The following is an 18,693-nucleotide window of genomic DNA, read 5'->3' as shown; positions in this document are numbered from 1 at the left end:
AGCTAAGACTAGAAAACCAGTAGAGGTTGGTTTCATATGGTTGGTGTTTTTTCATCAAACTTATTATTATTATTATTACTTTTGGCAGGTGACTAAAACAGGTTCCAGACCCATTGCTATAAAACATTTGAAACATAATAAAACATACACCTCACCTGTCCTTGCTTCACTGTTTATGCAGCTTTCTCTGGGAACTGCAAGCAGAGATGACCCAAATTTGAAGATAAAAAGCTTCAACTGTCTCAGTTACTTATGAAAGTGTTTATCCTATCCAATAATTCCAACATCATCGTTGCATAATGCAATAACCATTTTGAACATAAACTGCACTTATATCAAGTTACATACTAACAAATCGAGCAAACGGTTATTATAATGCAGTGGCATTAATGATATATTCACTGAGGTGAATTTAGGCTACTTTTTACATTGAATAAACTCCTAAAACAAAATGGTTATAAACGAGATGTAATACTTGGTTCAGCGATGAACCAGAACACAAACAACATTATATTAAGTACCAATATACAAGAGGTGAATTCAAACAAGTGCTACGCATGCACAAATAGAGGGGATATGTGATTTGGATTTTAAGTTTGAAGTTACTGCCAATGATCAAACTGTCAATACTAAAAGAGAAAAAAAAAAAAAAAAATAAAAAACAATGACAGCAACAGTAACAAACCTGCACCGAGCGAGCACAAACGAACAAGTCAGAAAATGAGTGATTTGAATGCGATGGGGTATGTGCATGAATGACGTCACAGATCTGGAAGATAATTGTATTATTTCTAAGTATAGGGATCCTTAACAATTTGTATTTTATTTTGAATTACAGTGTATTTTATTTCAAATGTAAATTGTCACACTGTGAGTGAAACAGTTGGTTAAGAGTGTTTAAAATGTGTTTTATTCATTATTTGCCAACAGTATTTCATGTTATTTTCTTGTGAAGATTTATGTCATGTGAAATATGTAAACTACATGAACCTAAATGCTTTGTGGTAGTTTTCCGGGATTTTCTTGAGGTTTAGACCAATGTGAAGCATTATTCAACCAAGGTAGTGTTTTCTGACCAATCACTGAGCAGTGTTGTTCATGTGGAAAGTCAGACTTCTCCAGACTTGTCCAGGCATGACGAAGAGTTAACACACGTCTGATACTTCTCTCCGGTTCGCTCGTTTGTGGAGACTGATATATTTCGAATATAAGGCCCAAAACTACAAGAAATTGAGCCTTGATCGTCTACAGAATTGTATCCAGTTTGAACGAGGATGAACAGTTTGATAGGAGTGAGATTCCTAGAGACTGGATTCACCTGATGCGCATCACGTTTTCATTCCACGTGAGACAGGAAATGAATCGCCAGAGAAAAAGCGTGAGTCACAGAGTGAATGATTCTTCATTTGATTCTTCATGTTTTCGTTTCTAAAGGAGGATTAATTAAGTGAAGTTTGCCTTACATCCTGTTACTAAATGGAACACAAAGTTACATTTCAACATTTATAGTGCACCAATGAAATGGGCCCCAACATAAGCACATGCTCGGGTATTTTCTTTTGTGTGTAAGACTGAATGTTGAATACGGTACAAATACTGAACTGAAAGTGTAATGTTTCTATGTACATTGTTTTAAACATGGGTTTATATTTTGAGATTTCAGTATATTGAGGTGAAAGACACTTTGGGTAAAGGTACATTTAACAATTGTGAAGTGAAACAAAGTTTAAGAAACTCTGTTACTCTGTTATTCTGTTATGTTTTATTTGATTTGATTTGATTTCTTTACTGTTTAAATTCTAAATTAAAAAAGCGAAAATTGGGTTTAAGGGGAAAATTATTAGTAAAATTAATATTGTTTTTTTCTTTTACTTAAGCACTGTCTATTTTATCTATTTCATATTGTAATTTTTCATATATTTCAAGGGAACTATCAAATGTGATTTAAACTGATCATAAAGTTTCTCTAGTGGAGGCACCGTGCTTAGAAAAATAGAAAATAATAGCAGTTGAATATATTCTTGTTTATATAAATATATCTTTAATTTCATTAATTAGCAATGGGACATTATCATATTTACAACTTATTGGTAAGTAGATACATTTATTCCCGCCAGCTCACCATTCAACTGCTGAGAGCCCAGGTTCTTGTTTATTCATCTATCTTTATATTCACCAAATATCCAATATGGTTAAGAAAGGGTTAAACATGCAAAGGAATTAGTTAAATGTATCTTTTTCTTTTTTTTCAACAGGACAAATCGAGCACAAACGAATGGCATATTTGTTATTTCTATAGAATGATAATAGATAAAGTGTTCATTTTACTGGCACAAACCGGCTGAAACTGAGCACAATTGAATGACACCGGTTTAGAACGATTCGGACGACATGGGGTGGAGAATGACGTCAGCGCTCCAAAAACATTCTTGCTATATCTAAGGAAGGGAAATAGTTACAGCGTTTGTTTTATCAGCACAAAACGAGCACAAATGAACTGTGCCGATTAGGAACGATTTGAGATGGGGTGCAGAGTGACGTCACACAGCCCAAAAAAAAATAATGCTTAATATTGCAAACACCAAACCAGCAAAAACTTTCATTTTTGAGGCACAAATCAGCACAAATGAATTGAATGGATTTGGTGATTATTTCACTATATGGGGTGCCAACTTCACCGAGGTTGGTAAGAGAGGTGACCAAGAACCTGATGGTCACTCTGGTTGAGCTCCAGAGATCATGTGTGGAGATGGGAGAAACTTGCAGAAGAAAACCATCACTGCAACACTCCACCGATCTGGGCTTTATGGCCAGAAGGAAGCACATAAAAAAAGCACCTAAAGGACTCTCAGACTGTGAGAAACAAGATACTCTGGTTTGATGAAACTAAGATTTTACTATTTGGCCTCAATTTCAAGCATCATGTCTGGAGAAAGCACCGCTAATCACCAGCACAATACCATCCCAACAGTGAAGTATAGTGGTGGTAACATAATGCTGTGGGGGTGTTTTTCAGCAGCAGGGACTGGGGGACTGGTCAGGGTTGATGGAAAGCTGAACACAGCAAAATACAGATATATCCTTAATGAAAACATGATCCAGAGCACACAGGACCTCAGACTGGGCCGAAGGTTCACCTTTTAACTGGACAATGACCCTAAGCACACAGTCAAGACAACACAATAGTGGCTTAGGGACAACTCTGTGAATGTTCTTTAGTGGCCTAGCCAAAGCCCAGACTTGAACCCAATTGAACATCTCGAGACCTGAAAATGGCTGTCCACTGACGGTCCACATACAACCTGACAGAGCTTGAGAGGATCTGCAGAGAAGAATGGCAGAAATCCAGGTGTACAAAGCTTGTCACATCATACCCAAAAATACTTGAGGCTGTAATCGCTGCCAAATGTGCTTCACCTGAGTACTGAGTTAAGGTTCTGAATATTTATGTCAATTAATTAAGATTTAATTAAGTTTTTTCTATTTAATAAATTTGCAGTTATAGTTATCAAAAATGTTTTTTTTTTGCTTTGTCATTATGGGGTATGGAGTCGAAATTGTGATGTGAAAAGAAAAATAATTTAAAGCATTTTAGCATGCGGCTGCAACATAACAAAATGTGAAAAGGGGTCTGAATACTTTCTGAATGCACTGTACATCTAAAGCAAAGCATATAAACCCAAATATGTTCACTCTCTCCTCTGGTGGTACTACTGTACCAGATTGGTAATACCAATGCCAAAAGTACAGTATTTATTACAACATACCAACAGGCATTCAATTCAAAGAAATATAGCATAAACATAATTTTCGATCAAAATATAAAAAAGAAGGTTTGCTAGGTTTCAAATAATAAGATAATAGATATATAGTTCTAAGAAAAGGCCTAGCCTCATTTATTTGCAAATGCAACTTGATTTGCTCTACTTTTTTTGTAAGCAACAAAATTAGTATACATTTTAAAGTCTGACTTAAGTGACTAAATATGCTATTTAAATGGCACTCCAGTGTATCTGAAATAATATTACCATGGTACCATGTCCAAAACACATTACAGGTGAAACTCGAAAAATTAGAATATTGTGCAAAAGTTCATTAATTTCAGTAATTCAACTTAAAAGGTGAAACTAATATATTATATAGACTCATTAAAAGCAAAGTAAGACATTTCAAGCCTTTATTTGATATAATTTTGATGATTATGGCTTACAGCTTATGAAAACCCCAAATTCAGAATCTCAGAAAATTAGAATATTACATGAAATCAATAAAAAAAAGGATTTTAAATACAGAAATGTCGGCCCTCTGAAAAGTATAATCATGCATATGTACTCAGTACTTGGTTTGGGCCCCTTTTGCATTAATTACTGCCTCAATGCGGCGTGGCATGGATGCTATCAGCCTGTGGCACTGCTGAGGTGTTATGGAAGACCAAGATGCTTCAATAGCGGCCTTCAGCTCTTCTGGATTGTTTGGTCTCATGTCTCTCATCTTTCTCTTGGCAATGCCCATAGATTCTCTATGGGGTTCAGGTCAGCGGTTGCTGGCCAATCAGCACAGTAATACCATGGTCATTGAACCAGGTTTTGGTACTTTTGGCAGTGTGGGCAGGTGCCAAGTCCTGCTGGAAAATGAAGTCAGCATCTCCATAAAGCTTGTCTGCTGAAGGAAGCATGAAGTGCTCTAAAATGTCCCAGTAGACGGCTGCGTTGACTCTGGACTTAATAAAGCACAGTGGACCAACACCAGCCGATGACATGGCTCCCCAAACCAACACAGACTGTGGAAACTTCACACTGGACTTCAAGCATTTTGGATTGTGTGGCTCTCCGTTCTTCCTCCAGACTCTGGGACCTTGGTTTCCAAATGAGATGCAAAATTTGCTCTCATCAGAAAAGAGGACTTTGGACCACTGAGCAACAGACCAGTTCTTTTTTTCTTTAGCCCAGGTAAGACGTTTGACATTTGAAGCCCATGTCCAGGACCCGTCTGTGTGTGGTGGCTCTTGATGCAGTAACTCCAGCCTCAGTCCACTCCTTGTGAAGCTCCCCCACACATTTGAATGGCCTTTTCCTGACAATCCTCTCCAGGCTACGGTCATCCCTGCTGCTTGTGCACCTTTTTCTTCCACACTTTTCCCTTCCACTTAACTTTCTATTAATGTGCTTTGATACAGCACTTTGAGAACATCCAACATCTTTTGCAATTACCTTTTGAGGCTTTCCCTCCTTGTGGAGGGTGTCAATGATGGTTTTCTGCACAACTGTCAGGTCAGCAGTCTTCCCCATGATTGTGAATTCAACTGAACCAGACTGAGAGACCATTTAAAGGCTCAGGAACCCTTTGCAGGTGTTTAGCTGATTAGAGTGTGACACTTTGAGCCTACAATACTGAACCTTTTCACAATATTCTAATTTTCTGAGATTCTGAATTTGGGGTTTTCATAAGCTGTAAGCCATAATCATCAAAATTATATCAAATAAAGGCTTGAAATATCTTACTTTGCTTGTAATGAGTCTATATAATATAGTGATATATATCACCTTTTAAGTTCCATCCATCCATCCATCCATCGTCAACCGCTTATCCTGTGTACAGGGTCGCGGGGGCTGGAGCCTATCCCAGCTAACATTGGGCTGAAAGGCGGGGACACCCTGGACAGGTCAGCCAGTCCATCGCAGGGCCACACATAGACAGACATACACTCACACTCACATTCACATCCACACCTAGGGCAATTTTTTTTGGAGACACCAATTAACCTAGCCTGCATGTCTTTTGGATGGTGGGAGGAAGCCGGAGTACCCGGAGAGAACCCACGCAGACACGGGGAGAACATGCAAACTCCACACAGAAAGGCCGGGGCAACCAGGGTTTGAACCCACGACCTTCTTGCTGTGAGGCGACAGTGCTACCTTTTAAGTTGAATTACTGAAATTAATGAACTTTTGCACGATATTCTAATTTTTCGGGTTTCACCTGTACAATGCCATGGAACTTGTTGATGTCATATCAGAGAACATATTCAACCAGAATCACTGTCTCTTCTGACTGAAAGCAGCAAGTGAAGAGCACAAAAAGACACTGCTACACACAGAGATAAACACTGGTATGGTCAAATAAGAGAAAGCAGCACTAAAATTAGAAGAATAAATTGCAAAGTTTAAAGTTATTTCTTTACACATGCTGCTCCTGTTTCAAGCCACATGTCCTGTTTTAATAGCTGCCGGCACACATTTCTAAACTTGCATTGGCAGATATTTCTGAAATAAAGCTTTTTATAACAGAACAGAGTTCTGAACTCTTGGCCCAGTTTTGAGTTCCCACTTTAATCATTTATTGAGAGTTGTTGCAATTGAAAATAAAGGGCATAGAGTGAGGTACAAGGGGCATTAGATGCTTTATGTACACAGTCTTTAGTAGACTGTTTGACCTCTTCCACAGATGTTAAAACATAAGGTTGGCTCTGTTTAAGATTACTGAGCTTGAGGGAAATTAATGAGCTGAAATGCACCTAGTACCTTGTTTTACATGCAAGACAAAAATGACACTACATCCACACATTGGTGATATATAAATGAACAGGATTGTTTTATTCATTTGTTGATAAGGAGAGGAACACATGATAGATTACTGCGTCTGCATTTATACATCTTCTGGAAGCAGTACACAAAAGCCTCCCATCTGCCCGACCCCGAAGAGGAGGGGACTTGTTTCACCCTGAAGGGTAATAATTATTTTGCAATAATAACCTGCTGACTGTACATTACCCTGCTTATAACATGGATACTAATAAAATAAATAAATACATGGACATAAAATATTGATTTGAGTTGAAATTATGTAATTTGAGAAGAAATAAAATGCTGTTCTGTTGGTGTTTATTTTGCGAAAATGGCCAACTGCCTTCTCAATATCCAGGCAATTACAAGACTACTTGCCAAATAAACAAATAAATGGACATGAAAAATGTATTTGATTTGAAATATTGTATTACCTTACCTGAAGAGATTGCACAGTGTTCAAAGAAGCAGGAGAGATGGCTCGCTAGGACCCACATGAGCAGTCTGATATGTGGAGCTACGGTTGTTACAGAGCAACAACAGACCACTAGATGGTGCCATTGACCATTTAGAATTGAGAATTCCAGGCCGCCAGGTAAAAATAAGCTCTAACTGGTTTTGTCTCATTTAAGAATACTGCACAATCCAGACACATGCCGTGGACTTTGAGACTGGGCAAGAATAACATTTTTAATACACATTATTAAACGCTGTGCCCAAAACACATAATACGGGTGAGTGTAATGTCGTGGAAATGTCATTGATGTCAATTTAAAATTCAGGACAGTAATTTTGCCATACATTGAGCTGACCATGTTTATGTCCATTAAATCATACAACGAATCATAGTGCCAGAAGAGCTTGTTTTGATATACAACAAAAAGAAAAAGATAAGATTGCCAGTTACTAGCAAGCTGTATGTTTCAACATCACAGTTCCTCACACATCACTCTTCCCACAGTTCAGATACACTGGAATGGACAGTGGCAATTAACTAATCTGATCACCTAAGACAACAATCTAAACATGAATGCACAATGAAAATGTAACAAAGACACTGCAGTCTACATACTTCAATTCATTTCTTCAAACAGACACTGCTCCCTAATGTTAGAACTATAAAACAGACAGAGCTTTTTTTATAAAACAGACAGAGACAAAGGACACGATTGCCAGATCACCACTTCATAGCCTCAGACTAAACAGAAACAGAAACAATGACCTACCCAGTATCTATGACCTAGTAAATAAAACTGATTTTTAATAAATATATTTATTTACATTTAGTTGAACACAAAGTCCACGTGTCTCTCCTTGCGAATGAACATTTGGCACTTTGTTGTAAAAGTCGCCTTGACAGCCTGTTAACTTTGTGAAATCCCCATAGGTTACCGTTGATTACAATATATCAGTTTTAGCGCATAGTAATGCATTAGATACGTGAACTTGAACATGTTGACGCAAAACAAAAATAGCCTATCAGATAGCATGACTAAAGGAAGGAGCTTCTGATTGGCTTGCACATTTTGGTAAGCATGTTTACCTTGGCCATTTGTAGTAGCAGGCGTGTCGTTCAGTGTTGAATGAAAGGGCAGTAAACTATGCTTTGAATCAAAGAAAGCATAACATAAAGTGCTTATACCTGAGGGTGGCGCCAAAGTGAATATATTAATAACTATCTGTGCTGCTCAACTGAGATGGAAGATGACAAATTTTAATGAAAACATTAGTTTAAATTAACAATTATATTTAAATATTTCATAGTGTCATTTTTCTTTTCACCCTTCTGTTAGGTAAGCACTGATTACCTTGCTGATATAGATGGCACATCCCTGACACCATCAGGTCATTAAAGTATTCTGAGATACAAAAATTTCTGCAACTGAAATTGGGCTGTGTTTACTGAAACTTAAACAACTGCCCCAGTAGCCAAAGTTTGAAGTGTTGTTGAATGTATAGGTATGTGTAAGCTTCAGTTTCTGGGTGAAATGTCCTCATAGTGGTGCCAAAATCTAGGCTTATTTTTAATTGTAAATTATGTCATACAGTCAACAATCTACCCCCAACCCAAACTCCAACCATAAACCTAACTGTCAGTGGAGTATAAAAAAATATTTTATAGCAATCATGCAACCTCCAAGAACACCATAGTAACTGAATCACAAGATAGTAAAACCACTTAGAACACATTAGGAAATGCTAAGCCATATCCTGGTAACCATCTCATAGCATTTTTTATGCCACACTTTTGATGATTAACAATAGCATCACTACAGAACACTTATCTTAATGATAATTCAATAAATATGGCAGTCCACATCCATAGTATTTGAGTTAGGTCTTACCAGTGCAGGAATAAATTACTTGGTCACACATAGCTTACTATCAGCTAGGGCTGAGCAATTGGCTATAATGTCTACTCTAATAAATGACCATAGTGCCTGCTTAATTAATCACAATTAACAGCTATACGATTATCTGCTAAGAAGCTTCTCATATAGCAATGGTCCAGGCTGGTTGATCGCTAACACTTTCTTAAAGTTCTAAGTGGCATCCAGCACAAGCTTATAGCTAGTCTCACCAGCAAGACTTGCCTAGTCGACCAGCTTCATCAGCTGGTGAGCATGACATGGTCATCCTATGAGTGACCAAGCCTGGTTAAACACAAGGATAGTCTTAGATCTGCGTTAAGTTAAGATGTGTGGTCAGACTAGCCGATGCTACACCAGCATCTAATACCAGAGAACAGCAGACAAACCACAACATATACTGGTTGCAAAACATTCTTCATTCATATAGTAGATTGTTGGAACAAGTGGACTTTCATTGCTCACTCTATCCTTGAACTCCTAATAGGTCACATTTTGTTTACCAGTAGAATATAGTTGATTAGGCCCTTAAATAGTTTGCATGCACTCAACAAACACAAATCCCCACAAGAACTCCGGCAGCCACCAGCCCTGGATTTTAGCCTCACAAATAAGTGACAATTACACAGCATGGCGTGTTGTGCTTGGGCTAGTTCCTGTCTAATGGATCTTGCTGTATAAATAATGACTGTGGTTTGGATGACGCCTCCAGGGTCTTGTGGAATAGGGCAAGGATGAATAAACAGAGAATGCTATGTAAGACTTTACCTAAGGGACAGAGGGACCGAGGTTGGCAATGCGAGCTGCTGTCAATAATCCATAAACATGTACATAAATAAAGGTGAATGTACATATTAGCACACCCACAACAGGTTACATACATAGATACACCTCTCACACATCAGCAAACATACAATAATATCCCCATAGAAATGGGCACACATTCTCACACTCTATTCATGCCCTTTTGGGTCTTGTGTGACGGCAGTTTCTTGGATTGTGGGACATTCCACAGATGCCTATGGCCAGAGATGCAAGATGGTGTGATGTCACTGTTTTCAAAAGAGTGTGGCAGAAAGCTGGCATTATTATTTAAGACGTGGTGTTTGAAAACCATTGAACTGTGTTTTCAAGCAAGTGAAAACATGGAGCAGAAAGAAAGGTAAGTGTCTGGAGAAAGAATATGCTCGATTTTGTTTCTTTTACCAATCTCATTTATATGGAACAGAGCATGGATGTGTGTGTGTGCGTGCGTGTGTGTGTGTGTATGTGTGTGTGTAAAAAGCCAGCATGTGTACTGACCACTTTTGATGAGTTGTGCTATATTGAATTAGCAGTAAGCATTTGCACAATAATGAGAAAGTACATTTTACATTTTAACCAACAAGTCTCTATAATATTCTAGTCCCCAGATATGATTTTGGTCCTTTGTTCATTGCAGGTCTAATGCCACCTTTTTTACTCTCTCTGACACTCGTATTTCTCCCCCTATTGGCAGTCGTGATAAACTGTCAATTTTCTGGCAAAGGATTGCATTCGTTGCATGGGAGAAGGCATTTGTGAATTGCAATGTCAGAGCACCCAGACCCTAGAGATATATCGAAAGATTTAAAAAAAAAAAGAAAAAAATATTCTTTGAAGAAAGTTAGACTTTTTGTTTAAATATTCACTCAGTATTTTTTATTATTGTTGTGGTTTATATATATATATACAGTATTAAGATGATTAATAATAGCCTAACAACAGAAATAATAATAATAATGATAATTCAACAAATATGGAGTAGAAATTCATATATTTGATTTAGGTTTTGCAAGTGCAGAAATAAATTACTTGAACACATATAATTACTATAACTAGGGCTGTCAATTGTTTAAAATGTTTAATCTAATTAATTACATGGTGTCCCGATTAATTAATCACGATTAATCGCATATACAATTATTTGCTGAGAAAGCCTCTCATATAACAATAATTCAATATACAATGATGAAATAATTATACTTAGTTATCTTTAAATATGAAAAAATAAAATATATATATATATATATATTATATATATATTCAGATAATTAAAATGCATTACATTCTTGTGGTAGAAGAGTTAATCATTGATAAGACAATACACAAAGCGGCTTTAGAATACAATGTATTGTTTACTACCATATTATTGAACAATCATTGGCATACAGTTCACAGCAATCCATTTAGAAAATTAATTTGTCAATCAGTATGAGATTTAGTATGAGGGCTTGTTTAAGGACCTGCGTCAGACATGCTTGTGTGGTGTCTCTGGTGCATTGCGTCATAAACATAAAATCTTTAGGACACTGTGTCAAGTTGAATATAGTTTAATACTTAGAACACATCTTGAGATCCCTTAGTTTGAATTTGCTCTCCATCAAGTGTTTTGAATGCAAGAACGTAACACATGTCTGTGTTGTTCTGTCTGCTGGATGGTTGTTTTCTTCACTGTATAAACTGCACGTTGCCACACAGCTGATATTTAAATTACTGCCCTCTGGAGTAAACAGGTTGTACTACAAGCTTGCATTTCTCAGGAATCTTCCTTATTACGGTCCGGGGGCATTGCGATTAAGTGCGTACATTTTTTTAACACAGTATTTTAAAAAATATGAATCGCGCTGAATTAACGCATTAAATAAACAGCCCTAAATTAAACATAACTTTTCTGATACATTTGCAGCGTGAATGATCATATTTGACATTTACATTCATAACTGTCCAATCTGTCGAAGTAGCTGGCATTTAGAATAAAAAGTTTAGGACAAAAAATCTTTAGAAGGACCAAGAATCATATTTTCCTTGATCTTTTGACAAATAAGAGGTTATTGTACTACGAAGCAACACAACAACCAAGAGTTTCTGACAGAGGGTCAGAATGAGGCTGGAAAATGATCATGTTTACAGATATGTGACTTCATTTTGTACAAAAAACTTTATTAATATTATGAGTAAACCTCAACAATTAAAAAAAGAATGTCACTACCCCGTTAATAGTCCTCACTTTGCACTGACTGTTTTGAATGAATACATTATATCCTATCAGATTATCATATCACATGTCTTGTCGCATGAGTTAAAATACTAAAACACTTCAGAAACTCAAATTGGATCCAAAAATTCTGCACCCACAAATGATTCCAACCCCATGCAGCCCCCGTGAGTCTCTCCATTAGAAATAACTGACTTCAGATGTATCGTCTGTCATTTGTCTGTTGTTTGTCAGATGCAGTGAAAAGGTGGCTTAACTTCCTGAGAAACTGTGTGACTCATGTGTGCATTTTCCATTTCTCTTTTTGATTTTTAACTATTAGCACCTAATAAACATGCAAAACAATTGCTAAAAACAAATACATATGTGGACAGTCAACATATGTGGACAAATTGTGTTGGTTATTCATGTTTTTGAGCCATTACAGACATTACATCATAAATGAGCATTAAAAATTCTGATTCAAAGTAATGGTCAGCATCATCCAATCACTGCCAACCATGTTCAAATAAAATTATACATTACAAATTCTGAATCTACATACTGTTTACCATTGTCCCATGTCTGCTAAACATGTTGAGTTGTCCAAACATCATCTGCAGCCTGAAACTGAACTTTTGGTTGGATTTTAGGAGTGAATGTATAGGCAAGCTATAGTATGCTCCCTTGCTCCATATTTAGTGTACTCCAGTGTGCTGTCTGTCTGCACTGGTCTCAGAACTGTTCGAAATACACCTTATTTTCATCATAACTCCATATAAAGCCTCAGAAAGCAAAGTTTTTAGTTTTTGGATGAACCCATTGATTCTCAAAGTGATAATTACAGTAAATATAGGATTTCTAAGGAAAAAATATGCTAAAGTACACTTTAGTGTACATTGTGTTTAGCAGCATGGCGTTTTGTGATAAATCACTCACATTTTAAAAATGGCATATCAGATGAAACTAGAGACTCTTTTGACTCAATCAGGTTTCAATGCAAAACCTTTTACGTTTTTTTACCAGATGTAGTTTTGTTGCCATTTCTCCCAAAGACAAACTCCGCTGTGATCAGTGCCATGTTTTTTTGTCACATGACTCAGTGTGCCAAAGTTTTATCCCTTTACTGACAGCACTGAGTCTTCTGAACTGAGATCAGTTGGTTTGCATGAACTGAAATTATGTGTTGTGTATGCAAAGCCAAAATATAACGTCTTTTCCCAAGGTTTTATTGATAAAAAAAAAAAAAAAAACATAGGGCCCAGTTAACACCTGGTAATAAGATGCATTTTGGATGATATGATCACAAGTAGACAGGCGGGGCACATAACCTGTCATTCAGTATGCTAGTCTTTTGACCACTCTCAGATTTCTAGGGGAGGGTCTCTGATTCAATATTTGAGGTATCATTCATGTACATATCTTTCCAAAACACAGTGTGAGATTAATTCTGTTTTAAAATTGAATACTAGGTTGAGATGTGTTTAAAATTTTTATTTTTTTTTTAAATATATATATATTCTCAGCATGAACATTACTTACAGTGATTCTTGCCTTAGCAAGCACCAACAATTAAACTCACACATTGGAGATGAGCCAAATGGTTTGCGCACATTCTCCTGACATTGTTGAGCTGTGGTGCTCATGTAGGAGATGCAGGTTTGGTGACTTTAAATCCAGCCTGTGTTCTCTTGATCTCATTCCCCTTCTGCCTATCCCCAAAACGGTCTCCTCTCTATGCTCTCAATAATAAATAATTACCAAAATTAAATAAAACATTTTAACATACTGTAGAGAATATAATATTTAATAAAAAACTAATTGAAAACTTAGAAAAATACAACTATTTTTTGTACATTTCAATTTATGTGCATTCTTAATTGCTTGGTTATGGACAATTTATGTGGAAATCCCCCCAGTATTTCCCAAACTGACTGGTGACCTTAATAGGCACGACAAATGTAATACTGGAGACATTCTCGTGGGGAAAAGGATTTCTTCATATACTGTGTATATGAACCACATTTTTCATCTCTGTTCTCTTTTTTTGAGTACAAAACTGTGGACCAAAAAGTTATTAATTCCTGTCATAACACTTTTTTCAAGATGTTGACTATTATAGGACAGTCAAAACAATACTCATTGATGTTTACTGACAAACTGCCATAGTTCATTGAAATCATCTTACCTTCCTTCTACGAAGTTTGACGAGGGAACCCACAGGTTTTTGGTCAATTTCAGGGTCTTTGGATGTATTTGTATTTTGATATGTTTGATGTTCCTCGTAGAGTCCCTCAGGTTGAGAGCCTCCTCTAGTTGAGCCTTGCTCTGCCCTGATTCCATGATTTGTTGTAGATGTTTCATTGGTCGATAAGTGTTTTATGTGTTTGGACCCATGTTCCTTTCTTCTTGAGCTTTGATCCACAGAATAGGTTGTCATATTCTCACCAAACCTTGGGATTCTTAACTCTGTAGATATTGGACGTTCTGGCATTTCTGCTGTGATCTTAGTAGAAGTATCATCTCTCGACTCAGGTAAAGATCCCTCATGGATGGTTTGGAGTTTTGAGGAGAAATTATGCCATGTTTCCACGGTGCCAGTTTTTTCATGTGTTTCCAAAAGAGAAGTTTCACCAGCAGGTTGACCAAGGCTTCCATCCTTTAACATTTCATGATCAAAACTCTCAAAATAGCCATTAGCCTCTTTGTTTCCATTGTGTTTTAGACATTGTGTGATATCATGAAGCTCCAAGGTTGTTTCTGGAATGTTAGGATCAGTAACTTGAGTAGGTGATGGTAAACCCACAGTTGTACAGTTTTGGACCATAGTTTCATCTGTGTATGAGCATTCAACTTTGCTACTTATTAAACTATTCTGTTCAGATGTTTCACATTTCCTTTGCACAATATTGTTAGGGTCAGCAGGTTTCTGTTGTGAATCAGAGGTGGGAGGTTGATTCGTTATGTCTGTGAACTTCTGACTACCCTCAGTGACTTTCACCATTGCATCAGTGTTTTCAAGTAATTCTACAGAAGTTTCACTTTTGTAAGATAGTTCAGAAGAGTCTTGAACATAGTTATTTATAGATATATTGTCCTTAGTCTTAAACTCATCTGTGTCTTCTATTTGAGCCAATACTCTTAGTTTTGGGGAAGCAGACACATTATTCTTGTGTAGTTCCATATTATCATGATCTTCATGGTGAGTTGGCAAATTTCCCAAATCGGAATGTTGCAATTCATCTTTATCTGCTAAACTATCTAAAGATATCTTGCTATCTTGGCCACTCTTGTGCCTTGCTGCCTCATTTAGACCATCTCCAGTGTTTCTCTCAGGCACCAATGGTCGGTCCTTTTCTCCTTCATTGTTGTGTGGATTTCCATCCATAAAATTATGCACTATTGTCTTAATCCTTCTTGTACCCTCTCCCACATCATCCTTGGGGCAGGATAACATCCAAGGCTGGTAATGACCACACTCAGGCATCGATACACACCTGACCCTACCAGATCGCCCAAAAGGTGCTTCTTTGTTCCCATCATTGGCATGGCAGCAGACCAAGTCTAGGTCATCATAACTGTACTGAAGTCTTGAACGAAGGGTCACATGGTCCTCCCACATTTTCTCACGTATGGCAACAGGCATGGCCAGATCCCTCTTCTAGCCCATAGAGTCTTATTACAACAGCCCACGAAAAGCACAAAACCAGACACAAGTCCTTCTGAAGCAAAGAGAGAAAGAGAGACAGAATATCTTTCTTTTATATCTCTCAGTTGTGAGTAATGATGTGATCTTCACCAGTGACACAAACAGAGAAAATAAACCTCTAAAGGCTAATGAATGCAACTGACATTGAGCCTCAAGTGCTCTTAAACTTGTTTACTCTGAAAAGTCTGGTTTGTGTCATACTTAGTGTATATGATGCACCTTTGACAACTTATGATGCCACTAACCTCCAAAAGATAATACATGTATTTGTAGGTCTTGAAGTACAAAGCAAAAAGTCACCAACATTGAATTGTACATTGTCCATTGGTTTCGACGTCAGCAATACTTAAAGAATTCGTTCACCAAAAAAAAAAAAAAAAAAAAACGATTTCATAATTTAATGATCATATCATGACGTGAACCTGTTTGCCTTTCTTTAATACGTGGAAAACAAAAGGAGATGAATTCATATTTAAGCTTAAAAAAGTACCCAAAATTATAATAAAGGTGACTTGTGCATCATATTTTCCAAGTCTTCTGAAGGCATATGAAAAACTGTTTTGTAAAGAACAGCCGAGATATTCATTAAAACATCTCCTTTTGTGGAGCATGTCATAAAGGTTCGGAATGACATGAAGGTGAGTATAATGTGACAGAAGTGTTAGTTTTGATGTAACTATATTTTTACGGTATTACACTTACTCCCGGTAAGATTATTCCCGCAACTTCAAGAAACATAAGACGCATTATGTAAAAGCAGATTTTAAAGGCAGTGCTTTCAAACACAGTTGTATAAATCAATTCTGCCACACAACATAAATCACATTTAACCTTGTGCCAACCATTGAGTCATCCAAGCATTTCACCAGATCCTCCACCCACTCAAAAGTACATTAAGAGTATCTATTTTTGCCCAATACTATTCTTCAGTGATTAGCCACCAAGGGCTGACTTCTCTTTAATATTAAACCAGAAGGAACATTCCAAAATGGAAAGAAGTGCCATAATAAAAGTTGCACAGTGTGGTGAAATGTCAGAAGCTCTTATAGTCGCTTAGTTCTGATAGATCTACTTGATGTCTATGTGAAGTTAGCGGTTAGTGGCTAGCTTTTAGAGAATGACCTCAACCAGGACATTCCTTACACTTATGGCCAGAAGTTACTCCCTCTGTGGAACATCTGGTCCTGGGGTCCAGAGAGAGAGCCTGGAAAGCTCAGTTTCCTTTGGCAGGCTCTTTTCACGGATTATTTGATTTTGATAAAGACACTTATCTTGTCTTAAAGATTATTCTTAGTTGCTTACATCACTGACATCCTGAACTTGCTTTGTGATTGTTTGGTAATGTTTGAGTCTGTTTATGAACTGATATGAATATGTAGAGCTTATTAGAGTAACTAAATGTTAACTAATGTTAACATGACAGTGTGTCATGCACAGGAAATGAAAAATTATTAGTAGATGGTAAGTCTAAGCATTAGTACTGTACCTGGATGGTTCTCCTAATCTTGTCTTCTAAATCTTCCTATCCTCTCTCCTGGCTTTTTGAGTGTGTCACTTGTGAGCTTGCACTGACGGTCTGTGGCGATGGAGCGACCAGTTACCAGCTTTCCCTGCCGTGCGGTGAGCTCACCCTCTGACACAGCTGGCTCTGTTCTCCAGTCAGCCAGGACATTGAGGTCATGTGTCTCCAGGGGTCAAAAACTTTTCTATGGTCACATGCAATCAAAGTCCAATAAATACAATCCAGGCATCCACAAGAATGGAAATGTTGAAAGACAAGAAAATCTAATAACACTAAGTTCAAAATTATTCTCATAAGTGAGAAATAAGCATGAATTCATGCTTGCACTGTCTTGATTTGCACTTCAGCACTTTTCTGTTGATAGATCAGGCGTTCGACATTCAGAATGGCAGCACTCCAATATAGTTACGATCCCTAATTGGTTTTGCTACTAATTTGCGTTTTTCTTCACTGAAGTAGCTGGACAGAGCTAATGCAAGAGCTCCAGGGTTAAAGAGGAGGAACCCGCGGTCTTCTCCCAATCTCTCCAGGGCAGACGTCTGGGGCGATCACTGATTCTGGTCAGTTCCTGTAGGAGCTTTTTCCCCTTAGTCGAAACAAGGAGGAGGAGAAGGAAACAGAGAGATGAGTAGAGCTTGAAACGTGGAGAGCATATCGCCTGTTGTCATGTTAATGGCATTCAAGGTCTTTCACTGATGCAGAGTGCTCATGCCGAGGGATTACTGTCAATTTTTTTAAATGTCTTGAGTCATTATTTCTCTTCCGCTCTGTTTTTGTTCATTTCTCAAGACTCTGTTTAGAAACCAGGCTCTTCATACCATCTTTAATGTGCAATACTTCTTTAAGCTGACAGCTTGTATACTTTTTTCGCTTCCTAGACACTCTCTTTTTCCTTCTGGTTTTCTTTTTGCTTTCTCTTTTCCTACTGTTTCATTATGGTTAATTCTTCCTATAAAACCGGCATGCCACATTCCCTTTCCTCTCACTGACATTTACTCTCTCTTTCCACGCCTCTGCATGTGTGTGTGTTTGCATGTGTGTATCAGTGTGTGTTAGATGGAAACAGTGCTCTCCAGTTGGTTTTGATTAGAAGCAGACAGAGTGCTGTGTAAAGGTTTAGGTCTGAGGGCCAAGTTAGATTGCAGTAATGCTTTGGCATCCATTTCAGAGTCTTTTTTGTCACCAACACAACAGCTCAAGCATCCTTAAATAAACACTTATATCGATAATAATTATTATTTTAATATTATTTTAAATGATTATTATTTAAGAAATAACTTAAACAATCTTGTTAATAGGAAAAAAAACATATGCCATGGCCAGTGGCCAATATGACTTTAGGGACATTTTTCTACACATCTTGGCAAAGGGCCATATCAGAACACTTTGACAGTGGCTTGCTTGTTCTTGGGCAGCTTCAAAGGAAAACAAGGTATAGAGTAATTTTTGGTGTGTGAGCAGCCTATTCATTGCCTAATATAGACATACTGCTTGACAGCCACCATCTCTCACACTCTTGCTTTCCGTTGTTTAAA

The 18,693-nt window shown here is 37.3% G+C and overlaps 1 protein-coding gene across 1 annotated transcript in view; it reads right to left on the bottom strand.

Annotated features, from left to right (window-relative positions):
- dlc1 (DLC1 Rho GTPase activating protein) overlaps positions 1-17,477 on the bottom strand; it is a 156,399-nt gene extending 138,922 nt beyond the window's left edge. Inside the window, exons 1-2 of the mRNA XM_052127050.1 lie at positions 17,123-17,477; positions 14,116-15,649 (exon numbers count right to left, since the gene is read on the bottom strand). Coding sequence (XP_051983010.1) covers positions 14,116-15,573 — 1,458 coding nt within the window. The 5' untranslated portion in view covers positions 15,574-15,649; positions 17,123-17,477. The remainder of the gene's footprint in view (positions 1-14,115; positions 15,650-17,122) is intronic.
- Positions 17,478-18,693: the final 1,216 nt, after the last annotated feature.

The sequence above is a fragment of the Xyrauchen texanus genome, chromosome 5, assembly GCF_025860055.1.
Source record: "Xyrauchen texanus isolate HMW12.3.18 chromosome 5, RBS_HiC_50CHRs, whole genome shotgun sequence".
Taxonomy (NCBI): Eukaryota; Metazoa; Chordata; class Actinopteri; order Cypriniformes; family Catostomidae; genus Xyrauchen; species Xyrauchen texanus.
Note: the sequence above shows the minus strand (reverse complement) of the source record. Positions and strands in the feature narration are given on the sequence as shown.